Below are 23,392 nucleotides of genomic sequence, written 5' to 3' on the forward strand. Positions count from 1 at the left end.
AAAAAAAAAAAAAACATTTTGGAACATAATAATCGCCATGAATTGTATGATGACTTTATGTCAGTCTTTAACGTAATACAAACTATGTTTCAATTTGGAAACGCACAACTACTGTATTTCGAAATCTAAATGATTTGAGGTAGCACATCATGACCTTCTCGTCTTAGACAATCTCGACACTGTGCAGTGATTCGAGAGTATATCATGTCGAGACAAGTCGTTGCTATTTCGATAGTGTCTCGTAGCCGTCGCCACCGAAATAGATTACCCTGAAATTCGGACACCCCGTCCCGGCCTTCCTCCTCTTTTCATCTTCTCAATGCGAGCGAATTCGCATTCGAGTCATTTCCTAGTGAGATATGATTGGAAATAAATTGAATAATTGATAAAAGGAAATTAGTGAAAGACTTTACGTAAAGTCGCAATTATAAAGTTCTGTCGTGTCACTGAAACTTTGATAAAGTTGTTATCTTTCTGATAGAAATTTGATGAATTGATGCAATTTTGCGTATTTCAACTACTTTATGTGACACTAACACATACTAACACTGATAATAATATAGACAATGAAAATAATTCGCTTCTTACTTCTCACTTTTTTCATACAATTTGGTATTAACAAAACTTTTATATATGTCAGCTTTATATACTAATATTACTTTTTAAGATAGATTTACGCACGCGCGCGCGCTCATAAAAGATTTATTCTTATACAAATATTATATAATATTTAAATATAAATTGGATATATTATTTTCTACAGATACATATAATTACATCATCGTACTCGTCAATCTATTTGCAATTATTTTTAGTTTTCTTTATTATTCCGATATACCCGTATAGTGCTTCTGCTACTTAAGGCGATTAAGGCGGTCAATAAAAGTTAATGCCCGCATCGCCGGATCCTAATTATTTAAGAGAGCCTTAACAAAAGAGATTATACATCCCCACGGTATTATGTAATATGTATGCACAATAGCTTTCTTCAGAATGCTTTTGCGCGCTTAAAGACGGTATAGTTATTTATTGAGCTTTTATCTTTTGTGCGAAAATAAATTTCGTAGATGCAACGTGTTTTTTTTTTACAACTGCAGAAAAAATGGAACGTATCAAAACAATTTTGCTCTAGTCACAAATATTTGAAGAATAAATTTTTTGATTATGAATCTTCAATTTGCTTTATAAAATCGACTATCAATTTTTGTAAATCTTTGAAATATAATATTTTTATATATATACAATACGAAATGTTATGAGATATTTCATTACATATATTGGATCGGAAAACCGACGCACATTTTGAAAAAATTTGAAAATTTTAAAAGTAAATTCTATACACACGAGAGAAAGTAGGATTTTTTGAAGAAGAATTGGAAAACCGATAAGAGTAGTCTAAAGTAGCCTCGAAGGGTCGTTGATGACCCGGGCCTAATCGCACTTGTGTCGGTACCTCGAAGGGAGCGTGAAGCTGTGCTGGATGGAGAGCTCGTTTGTCGGCACGCGGCCCGTGGACTCGCCGGAGACGCCTATGAGCCTGGCGACCGACCAGGAGGCGGGTGACTGCTGCAACGCGGCCGGCACCGAGTCCTGCAGCTGCCAGGACTCGGCCGCTTCCGGCCTCTACCTGGACCTGACGCCCAGCCGGGACGACTTGCGTCACCATCAGACGTCCTCGGCCGGCCCGTCGCCCACATCCTCCTCTCACTATCATCATCATCACCATCATCATCAACGTCATCAGCATCGCCAGCAACAGCAGCAGCAGCAGCGTCATCACCGCGGTGAGTTGCTGCTCGCCTAGCGGACGCGCAAAACTTTCGGCTACTATTCCGCGCTGTCGCCGAGCGCGCAAAGTTGACGAAGACGATCCACGGGGAGAGCCTCCTCCGGTCGGAGATCGATATTCGAATCTCGTATTAAACAGTGTAATTAATTTTTGGCGGAATCCGAGAAAAAGAAGCGTAGAAACGATATTAATCAATATTAATATTAATATTAATATTAATATTAATATTAATATTGATTAATATTTAATATTAACGGTTTAACTAAGGAATTAAATCACAGCGTAAATTTTTATGCGCAGAAATTCTTTCTCTCGCATTCATCGTAAAATGGCTCCATTCATCTACGATCCCGTTTTTACGAGTTACTCTATAGAATGATGCATAGACGCCCTTTAAAAGGGTGACGTTCGCTCGTCGCGCTTTCATCTCGTTGACGTAGGCGCAGAATCCCCGGAAGCACTTTCATAATTCTCTCTTTCTCCGGTCTGCGAGCTTTTTATCGTCAACGTGACGGCGATTAGAGCTTACGCCCACATATCGATAATCGTTATCTCCCTTTGTTCTCGTTTTCGTCAGTTTACGTCGCGCGCTCACGCGAGTCGCAAGTACGCGAGGCTTAATCCAGCTTCCAGGATTCGATTAATTAATTTGCAAAGCCGACTCGAGCCCACATATACATATATATGTATACTCTCGTTCTCTTGCGAAACAGATAAGACGATAAGACTGTGTATATCCGTTTGAGAGCTTTCTGACGCTCGAAACTGAATCCCGATAGTAAAATTCTTTGCGAATAATACATCTGATTTAATTCATTAGAAATTTTTATTATTGAGGATAACTTAGAAGAGTGAAACTTTTAAATAGTCACTCAGGCTTGATCAAATGACGAGACTCAAGATAATGGAGATAAAATAAACTCTTATTGCGTTGATATTTAATAACGATTATTTTAACTCTATGGAATTTACTGAGACTAGAGTAAATTTACATTCAACAACATTATTTCTCGAGGAAAAAAGAAAGGGATCAAAAATATGGAAGAAGTATTCTCGAGTCGCGCTTTTCGCAGACTTTTCGCGCAGCGAGAACTTTATAGTAAATTCTCTCCATTCCACGCGCGTTTTCTCGTCTCTCATTCACTCGTTCTTCTCACTCTCGTCGTCGCTCATGCGAGAGAACTCATCGTGATGAATTTTGTAGAGTACACTTTCTTACTTTGTTTACGATACGTGTTGACGACTCTCCGCTCCCCTCCTCTTTTTGCTGATAAGAGTATGATTAAAAGGCGCTCTCCCAGTACCATATTATGCGAGATATTAATTTCGGATTAATTTAACTATCTCCCCCTCACCTCTCCTCGTCCACTTTTGTCAGTAGTTATTTGCATTCGTGTATGTTTACTGTAAAACTGTCCACTTTACGTTAACGCCTGTAGAATCTGTACAGGTGCGTACATACGTGTATTAATTAGGTTTAATTATGCGAAACGCGCACATCGTTCATTATGTGTTGCAAGTGCGTTGATATATTATTATTATCATCATTATCGTTATTATTATCATTATTATTATTTTTTAAGTATATTATTATTGTTACTATTTTAATTACGACACCCCGAAGCCCGCAGAATCGTCCGCGCGCATCTCGTCTTCTCCCTTGCTCTGTGCCTTAAAGATCTTTTATTTTGTGATTGATGTATATTGCGCGATTATAGAAATAAATTTGTTCGTCTGAATGATGGGACGAACGGAAGCGATGGTCCCGCGACGATTCTGCGTGCCCGATTCTCCCGCCTGTCTCTCTTTCTTTCTTTCTTTTTCGAACGGTTCCGTACTTATTGTCCGGACACACGTCAACGATTATTATTTGTCTGTGTAGAGCGTAATTATTATCCTTAGCGACAAAAATAAATTATTGTCATTATTATTTGTGGTCTCTCCGTAAACTTGTTTGCTCCTGCGTTCATCTCTGTCTTTCTTTCGATCATTATTTTTTTTTCTCTCACTTTTGTATGCATACTTTGATTTTAATTAAATCGGTTATTTTCATAATCTTAATTGGTAAATGAACGAAGTAATGTAAATAAAAATAAGTAAATCTTATTGGATATTCAAAAGTTTAGCGACACATGTAAATATCATGCATGTTTGTATATGCATTTTTTTCTTAAATAGCCGATACAATAGCACGGTCACTTTTGCGCGAATCTTTTTCTTCGATCACATTGTGTACCACTATGTTCTGCTTGTGTCACGGTAAGTGCTGCAGAATTTTGTTGCCTTCTTGGCTACGAGTCAAGAGTTATTTTCTTTCTATTTATAATTCGATAGTCATACTTATGCGCGCGTAAAGCACAATCGATGACATTAAATATTGATAATTTGCAATCTTGAAAACTTGATCTATCTAGCTAAATGTACTTATCTTTTGTACTGCAAGTTCAGGCAACTGCAGTTAATATATCATATGATTTGTCGCATTTATCATTGATGAAGATTACAAAGAACTTATCTCTCTCTCTCCCTGATACGAGGAACGAATACTTTTTTTAGGAAAGGAGAAAATTAACAAAATTAATATAAAGGTGCAGGAATGGGGCAGGAATGGACCGCTTTATGTTCTTAAGCTGAAGCCAATAAAAAGTTTGAAAGGACTATTCGATTTGCACTCCGATATAGATGTACACATAATCATACATAGATATGGCCCGCTTTGTAAAAGGAGATTAACGATATCACGTTAAAAGAACTACGAGAAAATGATGGCTTTATTATTAATCACAGGATTAATATGGAAAAAATGAGAAACTTATCTTTCTCTCTCTCTCGTTTTCACCTTCAAGAAATACACGCACATACATACATACTTACATACATACATACATACATACTTACATATATACACAACATGCCCGCACGTACACTTTCGAGGCCAAGAGGATGACGCAAACCTCTCTGTCTCTTCTTTACCCCCGCATGATACCGATGATCAGGATCGGGCCAGAGCGATACGGACGAGGCGATGGCGACGGCAGCTCTTCTGCGGAACAAACCGAGCCCGGGCTCCACAACCCTGGAGGACGTACTCGACTCCCTCCTGGGACTGCCACCCGCGTCGCGTACTCCGAGTCCTGGTCCGGGAGGACCCGTCGTGACCGCCACGTCCGCCATCCGTCATCGCCATACGAACGCCGCCGTCGGCCAGGCGAAAGCCGGGAAGAGCTGCAGCGACCTACGCCAAGACCTCCAAGGTAGGAGGACTATGTAAGTTTTCGTTCCGATCGGCAGATCCTATCAAGAGACGATCAATCTCTATCGTACGACGTCCTATTCTTCGTACCCCGAAGAGCGAACGCGTGCGCATCGAGTGTCTCGTAAGGATCTATCTACGCCGACGACCAAATTTGTCGCAACAAGATATCCATTTCATTTTATTTTATTTTTAAAATATTTGTTTTGTCAAAATGATTTTTCGCAGAAAATTTTCCCATTATGTATTTTCAGAAGAGAAACTTCATTTCTTTAAAATTTTATTTTTCCTCTCTTTTGGCGCAATAAAAATACGCGGTGTATATACGTTTTTCGGGACACATCTCGATGTACACGGGATCGATTAATACGTATATTCTGCTTCGCGATGTAAAAGCAGTAATTTGCGTTTCTCTTCGCCTCGTCGCCTCACCTTTCACTCGCGGAGACTGCACCCGTAACTTGAACGAGGAACCAGATTCGCGCACGAATGATACTCAAAATTACATACATCATATCATATGTATATATACATCCCTACATTCTTACATTATTATCGCCGCAAAAGTAAAAAAATTACTTTGACAAAAGAGATCTCTCTGTCACTCTAAATACTCTTAAAGAATCTTAATTTCATCATTAAAAACCACAAAGAAGATAAAATTACGCAAGATTAGAAATTTTATTTTTTAACTCGAGAGTCTGGACTCTTCAGCCTCTGAGTCAATCATCAACTTGTCGATATATGCGAGAACGTCATCTGACACACCAAGAAGAGGCAATAACGCGTGTCTCGATGCTTTCCCTCCTTCGCCGAACTTACGTTCTTTTACACCTTTACAGAGGCGAGCCTAAGGGCGTGTAAAGCCCCTCGCGGGGTCGTACCCACCCCCGAATCCGAGGACAAGTTTGGCCGTGGCCGGTCATCGCAGCAGCCGCTCGCTGCTTATCGCGCGAATGATTAGGCGAGCGCGTGTGATTAATAACACGAGCCGAGACGGAGATCGTAAGGCAACAATCATCATCAAGACTCTCGACACACTCTCTCTTGTATTTTTTCTCTTGTAATCTTTCTCTACAAGTCTGTCACTCTTTTTAATAGCGCTGTTTTACACTTTCCCGCAATCTGTTTCCATCTTTCTGTATAATTTGATTGAAGATGTTTGATTATAAATTATCGAACTTATAAAAACACAATGTTATAAATTTCATCGAAGGATTTATAGAGCGGTTAACGTTTCATTTCTTTTAGAAGGTTTAAATATATATGCATATTTTGCTTTTAATGCAGAAAGCGTAAAAAAGAGTACAGACTTTTTGTGCTTCTGTGCACATTGATGGCACGTGCACAGCTCGATGTCAAGCTCGATGGGGTGGGTTGGATGCAGATTTAATTCGCTCCTATGCAAATTTATGATATTATACAATAGTATCCAATCACTCCTATTGTGTAACAATGCTTTTCGTAATTGTAATCTATATTCAACGAGTGCTCACTCACTTTACAATATAATTTTAAATCTCAAATACATATATATGTATATATGTATCTTTTTATTTCTTCTATCAGTATTTAATATCGTTAAAATTCACTATTTCCGTATTACAACTAGATTACTCACTATAACTAATTATTTCTGTAGATTATAACTTGATATTTATTTATGATTTTAATTAGATATGGATTTCTTTTCTAATGGATTTCAATATATTGTAATTATCCAAGTTGCTTTTTAATGCTTTAGTTTTTTTAGACAATTGCTTTAGGTACAAAGTTGTGAAGCCACCACTGACACAAGCGAAATGCTAATTAACGGCAAAGAAATTTAGATTTTTGCTAGGGTTATAGAAGGGGGGAGGGATATGTAAGTGCGTTATTAAGAAATATATCACGCCGATCACTATCATCACGCTCATACGGCTTGCTTATAATTATCACGTTATTGTGCTTAACGCGTCTCTCGCTCTGGCTCTCGGTAATGATGACGGAGGAAAGTGAGAACGAATTTGCGTCCCCTCGTTCAATATAACATCATTCTCCTATACTAAATCATTCATTAATATTTCATGATATCATCTTGATATTCCAAAGCATCGATCAACACAATCATTTTCCATTTAATATCGTCACTTTAATATAATAACGCACGCAAAGAGCCAAATTGTATTACATCCACATTTTGAGATAAAAAACGGAAATTATGTTAATCTAAGCAATGATGTCAAGGCCATTTCCGGTATCTCCTTTCTTTTGTTATTTTATGCGAAAAGCGCCTGAAATGGACCGTTTTGTATAAAACAAAAAGAAGACTTATGTCTGGATCATGCATATCCACAAAGTGATGATACCTGTACTATAACGACTAGAATTGGCCTTGACAAAACGTTGTTTGGATTTGTCTAAAGAAATGAGCAAAAACTTATTCTTTATCAGGTAAATTAGATATTTGACAAAAAGCTATGGAATCTTTACTTTCTAAAAATACGAATGGCGATTTGGAAATAACGTCTTAATTCACGATCGTTCTCTGGCCTCTCTCATCGTTTTCTCTTATCAACTTTGTTCGCGTTATCTGGTATCTCATACTGACGAAGACAAACGACCTGACCTGTCGCAGAGTCCGCTAGGAGCGTGATGGACGTTCATCAGGTGGCCGCCGAGGATCAACGCAACTTCTACTCCGGCGAGCTGTTGAGACGGAAGAGCTCCCCTCCTCTTTTTGCTGATAAGAGTATGATTAAAAGGCGCTCTCCCAGTACCATATTATGCGAGATATTAATTTCGGATTAATTTAACTATCTCCCCCTCACCTCTCCTCGTCCACTTTTGTCAGTAGTTATTTGCATTCGTGTATGTTTACTGTAAAACTGTCCACTTTACGTTAACGCCTGTAGAATCTGTACAGGTGCGTACATACGTGTATTAATTAGGTTTAATTATGCGAAACGCGCACATCGTTCATTATGTGTTGCAAGTGCGTTGATATATTATTATTATCATCATTATCGTTATTATTATCATTATTATTATTTTTTAAGTATATTATTATTGTTACTATTTTAATTACGACACCCCGAAGCCCGCAGAATCGTCCGCGCGCATCTCGTCTTCTCCCTTGCTCTGTGCCTTAAAGATCTTTTATTTTGTGATTGATGTATATTGCGCGATTATAGAAATAAATTTGTTCGTCTGAATGATGGGACGAACGGAAGCGATGGTCCCGCGACGATTCTGCGTGCCCGATTCTCCCGCCTGTCTCTCTTTCTTTCTTTCTTTTTCGAACGGTTCCGTACTTATTGTCCGGACACACGTCAACGATTATTATTTGTCTGTGTAGAGCGTAATTATTACCCTTAGCGACAAAAATAAATTATTGTCATTATTATTTGTGGTCTCTCCGTAAACTTGTTTGCTCCTGCGTTCATCTCTGTCTTTCTTTCGATCATTATTTTTTTTTCTCTCACTTTTGTATGCATACTTTGATTTTAATTAAATCGGTTATTTTCATAATCTTAATTGGTAAATGAACGAAGTAATGTAAATAAAAATAAGTAAATCTTATTGGATATTCAAAAGTTTAGCGACACATGTAAATATCATGCATGTTTGTATATGCATTTTTTTCTTAAATAGCCGATACAATAGCACGGTCACTTTTGCGCGAATCTTTTTCTTCGATCACATTGTGTACCACTATGTTCTGCTTGTGTCACGGTAAGTGCTGCAGAATTTTGTTGCCTTCTTGGCTACGAGTCAAGAGTTATTTTCTTTCTATTTATAATTCGATAGTCATACTTATGCGCGCGTAAAGCACAATCGATGACATTAAATATTGATAATTTGCAATCTTGAAAACTTGATCTATCTAGCTAAATGTACTTATCTTTTGTACTGCAAGTTCAGGCAACTGCAGTTAATATATCATATGATTTGTCGCATTTATCATTGATGAAGATTACAAAGAACTTATCTCTCTCTCTCCCTGATACGAGGAACGAATACTTTTTTTAGGAAAGGAGAAAATTAACAAAATTAATATAAAGGTGCAGGAATGGGGCAGGAATGGACCGCTTTATGTTCTTAAGCTGAAGCCAATAAAAAGTTTGAAAGGACTATTCGATTTGCACTCCGATATAGATGTACACATAATCATACATAGATATGGCCCGCTTTGTAAAAGGAGATTAACGATATCACGTTAAAAGAACTACGAGAAAATGATGGCTTTATTATTAATCACAGGATTAATATGGAAAAAATGAGAAACTTATCTTTCTCTCTCTCTCGTTTTCACCTTCAAGAAATACACGCACATACATACATACTTACATACATACATACATACATACTTACATATATACACAACATGCCCGCACGTACACTTTCGAGGCCAAGAGGATGACGCAAACCTCTCTGTCTCTTCTTTACCCCCGCATGATACCGATGATCAGGATCGGGCCAGAGCGATACGGACGAGGCGATGGCGACGGCAGCTCTTCTGCGGAACAAACCGAGCCCGGGCTCCACAACCCTGGAGGACGTACTCGACTCCCTCCTGGGACTGCCACCCGCGTCGCGTACTCCGAGTCCTGGTCCGGGAGGACCCGTCGTGACCGCCACGTCCGCCATCCGTCATCGCCATACGAACGCCGCCGTCGGCCAGGCGAAAGCCGGGAAGAGCTGCAGCGACCTACGCCAAGACCTCCAAGGTAGGAGGACTATGTAAGTTTTCGTTCCGATCGGCAGATCCTATCAAGAGACGATCAATCTCTATCGTACGACGTCCTATTCTTCGTACCCCGAAGAGCGAACGCGTGCGCATCGAGTGTCTCGTAAGGATCTATCTACGCCGACGACCAAATTTGTCGCAACAAGATATCCATTTCATTTTATTTTATTTTTAAAATATTTGTTTTGTCAAAATGATTTTTCGCAGAAAATTTTCCCATTATGTATTTTCAGAAGAGAAACTTCATTTCTTTAAAATTTTATTTTTCCTCTCTTTTGGCGCAATAAAAATACGCGGTGTATATACGTTTTTCGGGACACATCTCGATGTACACGGGATCGATTAATACGTATATTCTGCTTCGCGATGTAAAAGCAGTAATTTGCGTTTCTCTTCGCCTCGTCGCCTCACCTTTCACTCGCGGAGACTGCACCCGTAACTTGAACGAGGAACCAGATTCGCGCACGAATGATACTCAAAATTACATACATCATATCATATGTATATATACATCCCTACATTCTTACATTATTATCGCCGCAAAAGTAAAAAAATTACTTTGACAAAAGAGATCTCTCTGTCACTCTAAATACTCTTAAAGAATCTTAATTTCATCATTAAAAACCACAAAGAAGATAAAATTACGCAAGATTAGAAATTTTATTTTTTAACTCGAGAGTCTGGACTCTTCAGCCTCTGAGTCAATCATCAACTTGTCGATATATGCGAGAACGTCATCTGACACACCAAGAAGAGGCAATAACGCGTGTCTCGATGCCTTCCCTCCTTCGCCGAACTTACGTTCTTTTACACCTTTACAGAGGCGAGCCTAAGGGCGTGTAAAGCCCCTCGCGGGGTCGTACCCACCCCCGAATCCGAGGACAAGTTTGGCCGTGGCCGGTCATCGCAGCAGCCGCTCGCTGCTTATCGCGCGAATGATTAGGCGAGCGCGTGTGATTAATAACACGAGCCGAGACGGAGATCGTAAGGCAACAATCATCATCAAGACTCTCGACACACTCTCTCTTGTATTTTTTCTCTTGTAATCTTTCTCTACAAGTCTGTCACTCTTTTTAATAGCGCTGTTTTACACTTTCCCGCAATCTGTTTCCATCTTTCTGTATAATTTGATTGAAGATGTTTGATTATAAATTATCGAACTTATAAAAACACAATGTTATAAATTTCATCGAAGGATTTATAGAGCGGTTAACGTTTCATTTCTTTTAGAAGGTTTAAATATATATGCATATTTTGCTTTTAATGCAGAAAGCGTAAAAAAGAGTACAGACTTTTTGTGCTTCTGTGCACATTGATGGCACGTGCACAGCTCGATGTCAAGCTCGATGGGGTGGGTTGGATGCAGATTTAATTCGCTCCTATGCAAATTTATGATATTATACAATAGTATCCAATCACTCCTATTGTGTAACAATGCTTTTCGTAATTGTAATCTATATTCAACGAGTGCTCACTCACTTTACAATATAATTTTAAATCTCAAATACATATATATGTATATATGTATCTTTTTATTTCTTCTATCAGTATTTAATATCGTTAAAATTCACTATTTCCGTATTACAACTAGATTACTCACTATAACTAATTATTTCTGTAGATTATAACTTGATATTTATTTATGATTTTAATTAGATATGGATTTCTTTTCTAATGGATTTCAATATATTGTAATTATCCAAGTTGCTTTTTAATGCTTTAGTTTTTTTAGACAATTGCTTTAGGTACAAAGTTGTGAAGCCACCACTGACACAAGCGAAATGCTAATTAACGGCAAAGAAATTTAGATTTTTGCTAGGGTTATAGAAGGGGGGAGGGATATGTAAGTGCGTTATTAAGAAATATATCACGCCGATCACTATCATCACGCTCATACGGCTTGCTTATAATTATCACGTTATTGTGCTTAACGCGTCTCTCGCTCTGGCTCTCGGTAATGATGACGGAGGAAAGTGAGAACGAATTTGCGTCCCCTCGTTCAATATAACATCATTCTCCTATACTAAATCATTCATTAATATTTCATGATATCATCTTGATATTCCAAAGCATCGATCAACACAATCGGCCGAGCGCTTCGTCGGCAACGGCTTCGCCGACCTTGGCGAGCCCACCTACGTGCGATGGTCGGATTTACTGCCCGGCGAGATGGGCGCCGAGCTATACGCCGAACTGATGCGCCTCTGCAAGACGTACAATCCAGAGGCTCGACTGGTGCTTTACGTAGCGGTGTGCGTAGTCAGCGAGGTGCCAACCAGCGGTGCTGTTAGGTGGGAACGACAATTGGTATCCCGATGCGCGAAGATCAGACTCGATGGAGCGACGAAGCACGTTTCCTCGTCTTCGGCATCACCGCAGGCCAGAAGACAGCAGATGCCCGCGTCGCCCTGTAATATCACTCGGGAGATGGACTCGCCGGAAACCCTGGTGCTGACATCGTTACCCGGAAACAATGGTCAGAACACACCGCGGAGGGCCCGCGAAATCAGTTTCAACAACATCCAGCGGCAGCTCAGGCTCAGAGGAGTTTCTTTAAGAAGACACTTTCCCCAGGTCTACCGGAAGCTCTGTTCCTACGTGGATGGCTCGGTGGATAAGTTTGCGCCGGTGACCATCTATCCCAGGGATCAGGCGTCCGGTAAGAGCTTTATGTGCATCATCATGCTGGACGCGGAGCCTGAACGTTTACAACTGTTGCCCACGGACTCGTCCAGGGTCAGGACGGTGGACATTAGCGTGGAACAAGAGTGAAGATCATATCCGTATTGAAGAACGGGATTTAAAAATACTCGAGAACAAGATACGCACCGCTCAGAATTTTCCTCAGGTTCTCAGATGGGAGTCGGAAACGTTGCCATCTCTTATTCAAGATGAAAACGACTAATGTTAACCAGCGGTACAAGAATGAAGATCACATCTGGATGAAGGAAGAATCGAAAATGTTTGAAATATCAAGAGACGTTGCTCTCTCAGGATTTTCCTCAGGTTTACGGGGAGGGGATTAAAGAAGAGGTGTCGCCATTGCTGTCGACGGACTTCTTTAGATTGACGATGACTTTAGTAAGGCAAATTCAGATGATACGAAAATCTGAAAGATATCTTAATTTAATCGGACATCTTTCAGATGTTTATATTATTTGGGAAGATTGTATCTAGATAGAAGCACAGATGAAAATGTTAACAAAAGTCTCAAATGAATCTAATAAAGCTCGACATTTGATGTCAGTTTGCACAGATTCGCATACACATACATATATACACAAAGACTGTTTCTATCTTTTCTTCTAAAGAAAAAAAAAAGATCGAACGCGAAGAATATGAAACGTTGCTTTGTTCATATTCACCTTCTTTTGCGACACTCTATATATCTCGCGATCGTATTAAGGCAACCCTCTGTCGTTGCAAAAGTCCTCGATTTGGCCGTTGCTGTGTGAGATGTTTATCAATCGTTTGCCGAGGGTGAGTCTTATTGCAAGATCAACTGTTATCGACCGTTTAATCCTTTCTCAACTCATGAAACACATGATTAATTCTCTTCAAGAATCAGAATAATAAAATATTCTTATATTTTAATTCTCATTATATTTACATAATTTGTGTATATCATACAATTCGATAAAGCAATAATAATGCACATTTATTATGCGAATTTTATTTTTGGTAATCGCTGATAAAGAATTATCAATCTAATTTATTACAATAATGATACAATAATTCTAATTAATATTACTTTTCTCTAGCGATTTTTTTTAATAAGGGGTTTGAAAGGATAGGCGATGATTTCAAGTTCTCGGCGAATGTAACGGAAAGTAATATTTAGAGTACGTTGTTGTGTCTTTGTTCAACTTTGCATTGTTTAAATTTTATCGTATATATATATATATATTAATATATAACATATATGTGAAAAGAGACGAAGGATACAATTTTTTCTCAGCGGATATACGATAATCGAATAAATCAAATTATGAAATTTCGCTTAGATCCCACGTGCTATCGAAAACCGATTATAATTGTGTAATATAAAAATTTAAAAAAAAATTTCGAGAAATATATCAAAATTTTTAACATTTGTTTGCAAATATCAATTTACTAAGAGAGAATACTTGCCTTACTTTTCGTCATGGCATATATAAATCTCGCATCTTGTTATTAATCGGATGAATTTAATAATATAAATATATATAATCGTGAAATTCTTTTCATATCTGTAATTCTTCAAATGCATGGAAAAAAGAGACGAATATATCTCGCGCATAAGGTTTTGTCGCAAGTATATCATTCACCTCTATGACATTGTGCCAAATGAGAAAAACGAGATTAATCGCGTATATTACAGAGAATAAATTTTCGAAATATTGTCGAAAGGGACATCGACGCCTTTGGATATGATCTCAATTTATATCAAAAGAGAGAAAGAAAGAGAGAACGTGCATAATTTCGGCTGAAAGGTTTTTCCATGGATCAACGAATCCCCAATTTATTAATAGTAAGCATAGCTTAAGTCGAGTTGCATAACGAAATGACATTACAAAAAAGGCTGATCCATTTCTAATAGAAAAGAAGAGCGATTGATAATGGTGCCAATGATAACGTCTCGAGACTCGCAACACATCATCACTTTACACTGATATACAAATAAAAGCATAAAAAGGAACTTGCAATCTGAAAGTTTCCATCAAGAATGTCGTAGCGTCATCGAGCGACGATTAATCAAGCAATCGATGCTTTTGTAATTTTAATTGAATAGATATTGTAATTAATGGAAGCATTGTACGAGAAACAGAGAATATTTGCGATTTCTTACGTTAGTTGATAGAGTCGATATCAGTTGATAGAGTCGATATCCGTTTCTATCGTTAACACAATGCAATTTTTAAGAACGAGACGGAAAATGAATCAAATCAAAGAGGAAGCATCCCAGTGCCAATAATAAAATGCCACGAATATTTCTACACTCAACGAGAAATATACCGGTTCTCGATTTGCTGTCGAGCATTCAGAATTAAACCTTACGACGAGATCCATATTTCGTATGCACACGATCACGATGGTCCTCATTACGATTATTGATTTCGATTAATCGCATTCCTTTGTATGTATAGCGAGAGTATAAAATTATTATTATCTCAATGCGTTCACTCGATCATTCGCTCATCCGTTACATTATCAAGCTTGCGACCAATGTTGATCCTTCATTTACGTTTGTACATAGCGCTATTAAGGGAATATATATATTTAGAAAATGAATTAGAGGTAAAAAGAGAGCAATTTTACTAGCACGAGGAGGAGAGATTTAAAGGATGGATCAAAATTCGCGAGTAGGTGGCTTATTCGGAGATCAGTCCTCGTTATATCCTCGATAGTTCCTTTTTCCTATCTCTATTACGAGGACGATCACTGCGATTTCATTATACAGGTTGTATGATAAAGAGTATATATTGATTTCGGCGCTTTACGATACACCTTGTATAAATATATTTATATATCCACACATTTCCGCTTTATAAAAGTATATAACGAAAAGTGAGGGAACGTCGGTCGGAGAAGAAAACTCAATTCCTGTTATATTAAATGTATATACAGTGTGTTTGTAGAAGAATCTACATCTATTTCTAGAACGTTTATTATATAAAGAAAGAAGAATATAAATGCTATGCGCATCATAAATTTTTAGTCATGATATAGAGCTTGCAAATTGACAGAAATATGCCCAGAATATTATTGATCTGTAAAATATTTTCTCGACTGATTAAATATTAAATATTTACTACTTAATCCTAGACAGTTTCTGTATAAAAGATAAATAGTATATTGAGTTTGCAGAAATAGATGGAAACTTTATGGGCACCCTGTATCACTCCGACCGATAAAACGAGAAAGCTATTGTTCGACAAATAATTTAGAAGAGTGATAAAGAAGAAAATTAATCGCGCGTATCCGCGAAAAAGAAGAAAATTATGCGACTCAATCGATCGCGAACGAGCAATCTCAGCCCGCACATAGTCACTCTAAAGTCTTAAGATATCGTTTCAACGTCTATATTTATCGGTGCTATCAAAATGTGCTACCATTGTTTTCGCATCTGTGTATGTCTCGATTTTTCAAATAAAATGTTAATTTTATTATATAGGCCCACAGTGTAACTATCCTCTCGCTGAAACACCGAGAAATATATCGTCGAAATAAAATTTATAAAAAAGTGTAATAATTAAAATATATATAAACTAAAAGATCACTATACAGGATATAAAGTTATATAGATTAAAGAATTAAAAATTTCAGTAAGTTTTCTAAAATAATTTAAAAGTTATTTCGATTTATATTGGTATTATTATCGAAAATACATTTGTTATTTGGATAGCGGGAAAAAAATCTAAAAAATATTTATGAAACCTTTTTGATTTATTTGGCTCTGTACAGATTTGCTACAAATTTATTATTGTTAATAATACCATCGTATATTTGTAACGGTGTGGGTAAATGATGCTCACATATATCTTTCCCGGAGACAGATTCGAGCCGAGACCGTCCTTTCCTTCTTTATCATCTTTCTTTTTTTTTTTCTTCTCTCGGGCTAGATCGATCTGATCAATCCCGACGACCGTTTATCGACTATATACCTCGAGCATACTTCGTTTTATATAAGCTTTGGAATACCCGTGGACACATAGGTACAACAAGGCTTTACAATAATTTATAGGAAAGCGCGGTTTTGAGACGAGTGATGACAGCTACATTTATTTCGTTCATATAAATGCACGATATCGAGAAGCTTACATTTCAAAAGAGAACCCCGTCTTACACATCCTCTCTCTTCTTTTTCTTCTTAGAAAAAACTTCCGATAAATACTGTGTCGTAAATTGGCGAGATAGCTAAGAATATTCTTTACGTCTAGTATTCTTACGTCTAATTTCAATCTGCACTGCGCGTGTATAACGGATGCGCCAATATTTCCGTGAAACTAATAAATCTATTTCGAAAGAATATATACGCTGTGTGGATACGATCCACAATTTAAAAAAAAATACAAGTAATAAAAGAGCTATCTTTGTCAACTATCAAGAGAATTGTTGGTGCATCCCGTGTATATAATGTTATATCAAATAAAAAATAGATATCTGACACGAAAAGTACGATATATCCAGAAAGTTAAACAAAATCGTCTATCGATTATTTTTGTGAAGTGAACGATGTAATAATCCGTTCGTAAAATGTCTTTGGCTGTTATAAGGAAATTAATACAGACGGAATAATATTTATCTAAATTTCGGAAATTGAAAATGATTAATAGAATTAATCTAATTTGTTTAATCTACATGAAATTGCGGTTTTATCTAAATCCTCTCTTTACTTTGTGATTTTGGTCACATTTCAAAATAAATTAAACTTGAGCTTGAATCGTCAGGCAGTTCACTTGTCACCTCAGCGAGCCTCGTATGTAGAAATTGATTAATATTACATTCTAGCTTATAGCTTTCTGTGTTCTTATAGATTCGCGTAAATGTACATACACACATCGTTGCCATATATTTCGCTTTCACATAATATATTTTATACACAATTGAAACGTTAAATATAATTACAGTTACGTGGTTCGAATCAATTAAATTGACATGACGAGAAAATAAAGTTACCTAAAAACCAGAAAGTAACCGGTGAACAATAACGTAAAAATTTACATTAATTTTATAAGATAAAGGAAAAACGCACATAAAACACTTTAAAAATTCACTTTACTGAATTTTCTAAGAAAAACTCAAAATTGACTATATATTAGAGCTTTTCTAAGAAAACTTTATATCATAATGCCAGAAAATTTCTGGATTTGTCTAGTTTTCTTTGTTTGCAAGCAAATCTTGTGAGTGTCCATGTATCTGGTCCAACAGAATCGCTCGCTCCATTTTCGCGTTACTTACAGAAAATTCGCAATAGTACGTACAAGAAAATTTACAGACCTTATTTTCGAGGAAACCCCTGGAAGTAGCGGAGAAAGAACGCTCTTTTTTTCCGTCACCACCGTGAGATTTCGTAGCAATCTTAACAATCAATATTTTTTTATATATACTATAATATTATATATATATATCTGTATATATATGTATACCGTCTTATCTAGAATCGTCGTCGTCATGCTTCGTCAACATCGATGCAAAATAAATCACAATCGTATATTTCTTCCTCCCCGTTACCCTCCGATTGGCAATTATGCTCCTGCGTTAATAACATATATATTATATGTTGCATATATATCTTTTCTCCTGTCTTTTTTCGCCATCGAGTTAATGAATATGCTAAAAAATATTAATCCTTTCTCGCGCGTTTAGACATATTGTTCTATATTTAACGGAGTATTTTGGTTTCTCGACACTATGTGATTTTCACGCAGAAGATGCGGCAAAAGTAGTCACCTCGTTTGAATATTTAAAAACAAAAATCGATTTTCTTTTTCTTAAAAAATTGAGATATTCGTCATAAATATGATTGTCATATATTATGCGTCTAAAATAACATATATAATATAAGATTGCTTAAAAAACAAATAAATGCAGAAATAAAAAAGATTCGATATATTCGAAATGATGCGATTACTTTCGCATTATATCTTGTACTACGTTTCTATCTGCGCCATAGTATGGAAGATCGTGACTCGGAAACACGAAGAAGGATAAAAGTTCAAGATTCACTCTCATGAATACGAAACATACTTCGAGATTAAGAAGTTTATCTTATAGTCTCGCTCGCGAGAGTACATCCTAACGCCTGCACCTTTTGGTTTAACTCGACTTATCGGTTATGTACGCATTAACGTGGAGCGCTCGTCTATGGGGTAAGTAGAGAGATGTGCTTATATATTATTATTACTATTTTTTATCGTTATTATCATTATTATTATTATTACAGGTGTTTATGTGAGTGTACGATCGTCCTGTATCTCCGTACATCGTCGTTATGGAATGTGCCGGGAAGGAAGTCGCTCTATTCGGGGAGCCACGACTTCGGCAAGTCGATGTTCATTTTCTCCGTACGCTTATTCCGTCGACAGCTTGAATGCCTCGCAACATGATTATTGTAATCAGAATTATGTGTTAATTATAAATACTAAATACAAGTGAATACTAAAATATTATACATAAAAAAATTTAATATATTTAGTTTAATATTTTTTATTTTATACGTTCCAGAAAATTTTGTATCTTTAATCGATGAATTTATACAGAATTGTACGATTAATAATAATATATTATAATTAATAATAATATATTATAAAAATAATAATATACGTTATTAATCTTCAATATTAATATCTCTAAATTATTTTTTTGAGCTGACCACAAAGAAATATGCAAGATATTTTATTTCAAAGTATAAAATTTCAAAAAAACGTGGCGTTCAATCTGTCAATCGTTTTGTTTTCAGGATTTCCCTGTTTATCCAAGATTTTCTAACCTGGATCAACAGCATCTACGAATTCTGTTATCAACTAGGGCGTGAGCTTGGCATCGTATGCTCTTGCAAGCTCACGAGTTCCCATTCGAAACTCGAATCGCGATTCGGTGAAAGCTACGCTCGCGATTAAATTGGCCACAATTGGCGCGTCCTCGAGAACGTTCTAAGGACAGAATGATTAAATTAAACAATGCTATTGCTATGTCCATTGGTTGACTCGCCAGTTCATTCAATATTGCAGATTGACTCGTAAAACTTAGAAAGATGATGCTATGATTGACGACAATTCCATAAAATCATCAAAATTTGGAGATTCGTCTAAAAAAAATTTTGTTCAGAAATTTGAATCCTTTCATCCCTTTCAAAGTAAATATTTTTTAATAAATTGCTTCCAATGTAAAAAATTAATAAACCAATAATCAAATGTAATGCAAATGTCTCTTAAATTGTCTCATATTAATAACACGAGAAAAGAAGCGAATATACTAAAAACTAAAATGTATTGCTTTTGTTTGTTCGATAAACGATAATAAATTAATGTATATAAGACCTTTACATTGCGACGTATCCTTTGTGCCAAATGATCTCTGTTGAGAGGAAGTTTGTAACCTTATAACTTAGAATTTACCTCGGTCTACAATTCTGAAGGCTATCCAACTTTTAAATATACAACGCGTATTTAAATTAATGTGTGAGCGTTTCGCAGATCCTCAAAAATGAACAATTGGTCATAAAGATAATAAACGAACCAAATAGATCAGCTCGCTACAGCACGACGGGGCACATTGAGATGACATGTCGAAACGAAAGAATTATCGGCCATTTCTTTAAGAGGCAGTAGCGGCGGCGGCGGCGGATTGAAGGGAGTTGGGTCACGCCAAATTGCTGCTCTCCTGTTCGCCCCATCCTTCGCTGTCGCACTCGCTCTCCGATGCCGAATCGCTGTCGCTGAATTCGACGGCAACGCGACGTGCTAGGATGGATGCGACATCGTTGAGCGCGTTCACGCGCTCCACCTCCTTCTGTTCGATCTTTTCCACCTTGCGCAGCTTAATTAATAATAATATATTATAAAAATAATAATATACGTTATTAATCTTCAATATTAATATCTCTAAATTATTTTTTTGAGCTGACCACAAAGAAATATGCAAGATATTTTATTTCAAAGTATAAAATTTCAAAAAAACGTGGCGTTCAATCTGTCAATCGTTTTGTTTTCAGGATTTCCCTGTTTATCCAAGATTTTCTAACCTGGATCAACAGCATCTACGAATTCTGTTATCAACTAGGGCGTGAGCTTGGCATCGTATGCTCTTGCAAGCTCACGAGTTCCCATTCGAAACTCGAATCGCGATTCGGTGAAAGCTACGCTCGCGATTAAATTGGCCACAATTGGCGCGTCCTCGAGAACGTTCTAAGGACAGAATGATTAAATTAAACAATGCTATTGCTATGTCCATTGGTTGACTCGCCAGTTCATTCAATATTGCAGATTGACTCGTAAAACTTAGAAAGATGATGCTATGATTGACGACAATTCCATAAAATCATCAAAATTTGGAGATTCGTCTAAAAAAAATTTTGTTCAGAAATTTGAATCCTTTCATCCCTTTCAAAGTAAATATTTTTTAATAAATTGCTTCCAATGTAAAAAATTAATAAACCAATAATCAAATGTAATGCAAATGTCTCTTAAATTGTCTCATATTAATAACACGAGAAAAGAAGCGAATATACTAAAAACTAAAATGTATTGCTTTTGTTTGTTCGATAAACGATAATAAATTAATGTATATAAGACCTTTACATTGCGACGTATCCTTTGTGCCAAATGATCTCTGTTGAGAGGAAGTTTGTAACCTTATAACTTAGAATTTACCTCGGTCTACAATTCTGAAGGCTATCCAACTTTTAAATATACAACGCGTATTTAAATTAATGTGTGAGCGTTTCGCAGATCCTCAAAAATGAACAATTGGTCATAAAGATAATAAACGAACCAAATAGATCAGCTCGCTACAGCACGACGGGGCACATTGAGATGACATGTCGAAACGAAAGAATTATCGGCCATTTCTTTAAGAGGCAGTAGCGGCGGCGGCGGCGGATTGAAGGGAGTTGGGTCACGCCAAATTGCTGCTCTCCTGTTCGCCCCATCCTTCGCTGTCGCACTCGCTCTCCGATGCCGAATCGCTGTCGCTGAATTCGACGGCAACGCGACGTGCTAGGATGGATGCGACATCGTTGAGCGCGTTCACGCGCTCCACCTCCTTCTGTTCGATCTTTTCCACCTTGCGCAGCTTTATCCCTGTGAAGGATGGCGATCGCATTAGAATAAAGTAGTATTAATTCTTACAATCTACGCGCGTACTGATATATTCGTAATATATATCCGATATCAAGATTGTAAAAAATCTAAAGAGATAATTTATTTTATTCTTGATTGTATCAAAAATCATAAAAACAGAGATAAATTACCATCGCGAATTGCCTTGAGCAGATCGTTTCGCGGATCGACCAGTGGAATATTTGGATTGACAGGCTTCCTCAATTGACCGTCCACAATGCTTTTCAGAGGCTTCAGCTTCGGCGGATTGGTCGCGATCATTTTCGCGATGTCGCCATTCGTAAGTGGCAACGGCGCCGTTGGGCCGTTAGCAACCGGCGGAGGGGGAGGCGGCGGTGGTGGTGGCGGAATGTTGCATGGAGGAGAGATGGGTCTCGGAGGGGTAGGATCCGGAGTAGGCGGAGGCGGCGGAAGATCCTGGGGTGCCGGGTCGGTTTCGTCCACGCCCAACTGGCCCGAATGGTTCGGCGGCGTCGGTGTCGAGCGTTGACTCGGTAGAGGACTATCCGTTCGACTTCCGTTCCTATTCAGCAAGTGCGATGGTATGGAACCTGAAATACATATTAATAAAGATCGTGCTAAATGTAAGTTCTCAATTAGTAATTATTATTTTTAAAAATCAAGAATTTGCTTCTTCAAATATAACTACTGCGACGAATTAAGAATGATAATTAATATACCGTTCATGGAAGGAGGAGACATGGTTTCTCCTGGCGGTGGGGGCGGCGGTGGTAGAGTGTCTCTACCGGTGCTCATGGATCTTCCCCTAGTGGGAGTGTTGTTGGCGGACGCTACCGTGGGCGTAGAATTGCTAGAAGCATTACTCGGTGGCGCCGGTGGCGGCTGCGATGGCCGCGATCTGCCGCCACGGCTCGGAGTGCTCTGACCGCCAGGACTCTGATACGTTTCGCTGCCGGCCGGCACCTGACCCGGAGCATAATGCGATCCGTACGAGTTTTCATCGTAGCCTTGAGCTATGTAGTTCGTTGCCCTGCAGCGAGAAAACGAATAATTATTGTACAAAGCGCTACAAATCTATAGAAAAATCTAAAGTCAAAAGTAAAAACAGAAAAAAGTAAAAATCAAAATTAAAAGTACGAGTAAATTATAAAAATATTATTCTGATTATTAATTTATCTATGTGTATGTGTATTATTTTAAAATTATTAATTGCATTATTATTATCGCGATATTTTCACCTGTAGTCGGAAGACGGCGGGCTGTAGAGATGTTGCTCTTCCGGGGGGTAACTTCGCCTGAGCTCGATACTGTTAGGCCTGGGCGGCCTAGGATCCGTCATCACCATTCCCAGTAGCGTGTCATCGCCGGGCTGCACATTATGCGGCGCCCTATACTGCACCGTCTGCGTCGGCATGATATACTCGCCGTGGCCGACAGCCAGTTGCCGTTGCCGTTCCCTCGTATTGTGCGGTTGTCTTACGCGCTTCTTGTGCCTGCCGCCGCCACCTCCGCCGCCACCTTCATTCCGAGGCCTATGCGGCTGTTTTACCAAAAAAAAAAAAAAAGAACGCAATTTTTTAAAAATGCGAAACACGAAAGAGACAACGATCAAGGTGCATCGCATGTTAAATCAAGCACAATCGGTTTAAAGTCAAGAACGTCCCGACGATTGATCCAGCGACTGTTGTAATATTATCTCAGCGAATTTGGATTGAATTGGAATATATTAGAGTATAAATGTTATCTTAAAGACAATATCCTCTCATTTGTCATTTAGTCACAAATTAGAATTTACTGGATCAATAGTTAAATAGCATATATGAATATATATATATATA

General features: G+C 37.7%; 2 protein-coding genes across 3 annotated transcripts in view; one reads left to right on the forward strand and one right to left on the reverse strand.

The window, feature by feature from the left end:
• LOC115233583 overlaps window positions 1-16,851 on the forward strand; it is a 58,818-nt gene extending 41,967 nt beyond the window's left edge. The window contains exons 14-19 of the mRNA XM_029804085.1: window positions 1,461-1,784; window positions 4,786-5,043; window positions 7,660-7,773; window positions 9,494-9,764; window positions 11,041-11,122; window positions 11,842-16,851. Coding sequence (XP_029659945.1) covers window positions 1,461-1,784; window positions 4,786-5,043; window positions 7,660-7,773; window positions 9,494-9,764; window positions 11,041-11,122; window positions 11,842-12,543 — 1,751 coding nt within the window. The 3' untranslated portion in view covers window positions 12,544-16,851. The remainder of the gene's footprint in view (window positions 1-1,460; window positions 1,785-4,785; window positions 5,044-7,659; window positions 7,774-9,493; window positions 9,765-11,040; window positions 11,123-11,841) is intronic.
• A 3,456-nt stretch (window positions 16,852-20,307) lies between these two features.
• LOC115233563 (wiskott-Aldrich syndrome protein family member 3) overlaps window positions 20,308-23,392 on the reverse strand; it is a 19,707-nt gene continuing 16,622 nt past the window's right edge. For both annotated transcript variants that reach the window (XM_029804057.1, XM_029804058.1), the window contains 4 exons: window positions 22,793-23,094; window positions 22,274-22,584; window positions 21,725-22,144; window positions 20,308-21,554 (listed from right to left, as the gene is read on the reverse strand). In XM_029804057.1, the coding sequence (XP_029659917.1) occupies window positions 21,370-21,554; window positions 21,725-22,144; window positions 22,274-22,584; window positions 22,793-23,094 (1,218 nt within the window). In that variant the 3' untranslated portion in view covers window positions 20,308-21,369. The remainder of the gene's footprint in view (window positions 21,555-21,724; window positions 22,145-22,273; window positions 22,585-22,792; window positions 23,095-23,392) is intronic.

This window comes from Formica exsecta, unplaced genomic scaffold (genome assembly GCF_003651465.1).
Source record: "Formica exsecta isolate Colony F162 unplaced genomic scaffold, ASM365146v1 scaffold178, whole genome shotgun sequence".
NCBI classification, from domain to species: domain Eukaryota; kingdom Metazoa; phylum Arthropoda; class Insecta; order Hymenoptera; family Formicidae; genus Formica; species Formica exsecta.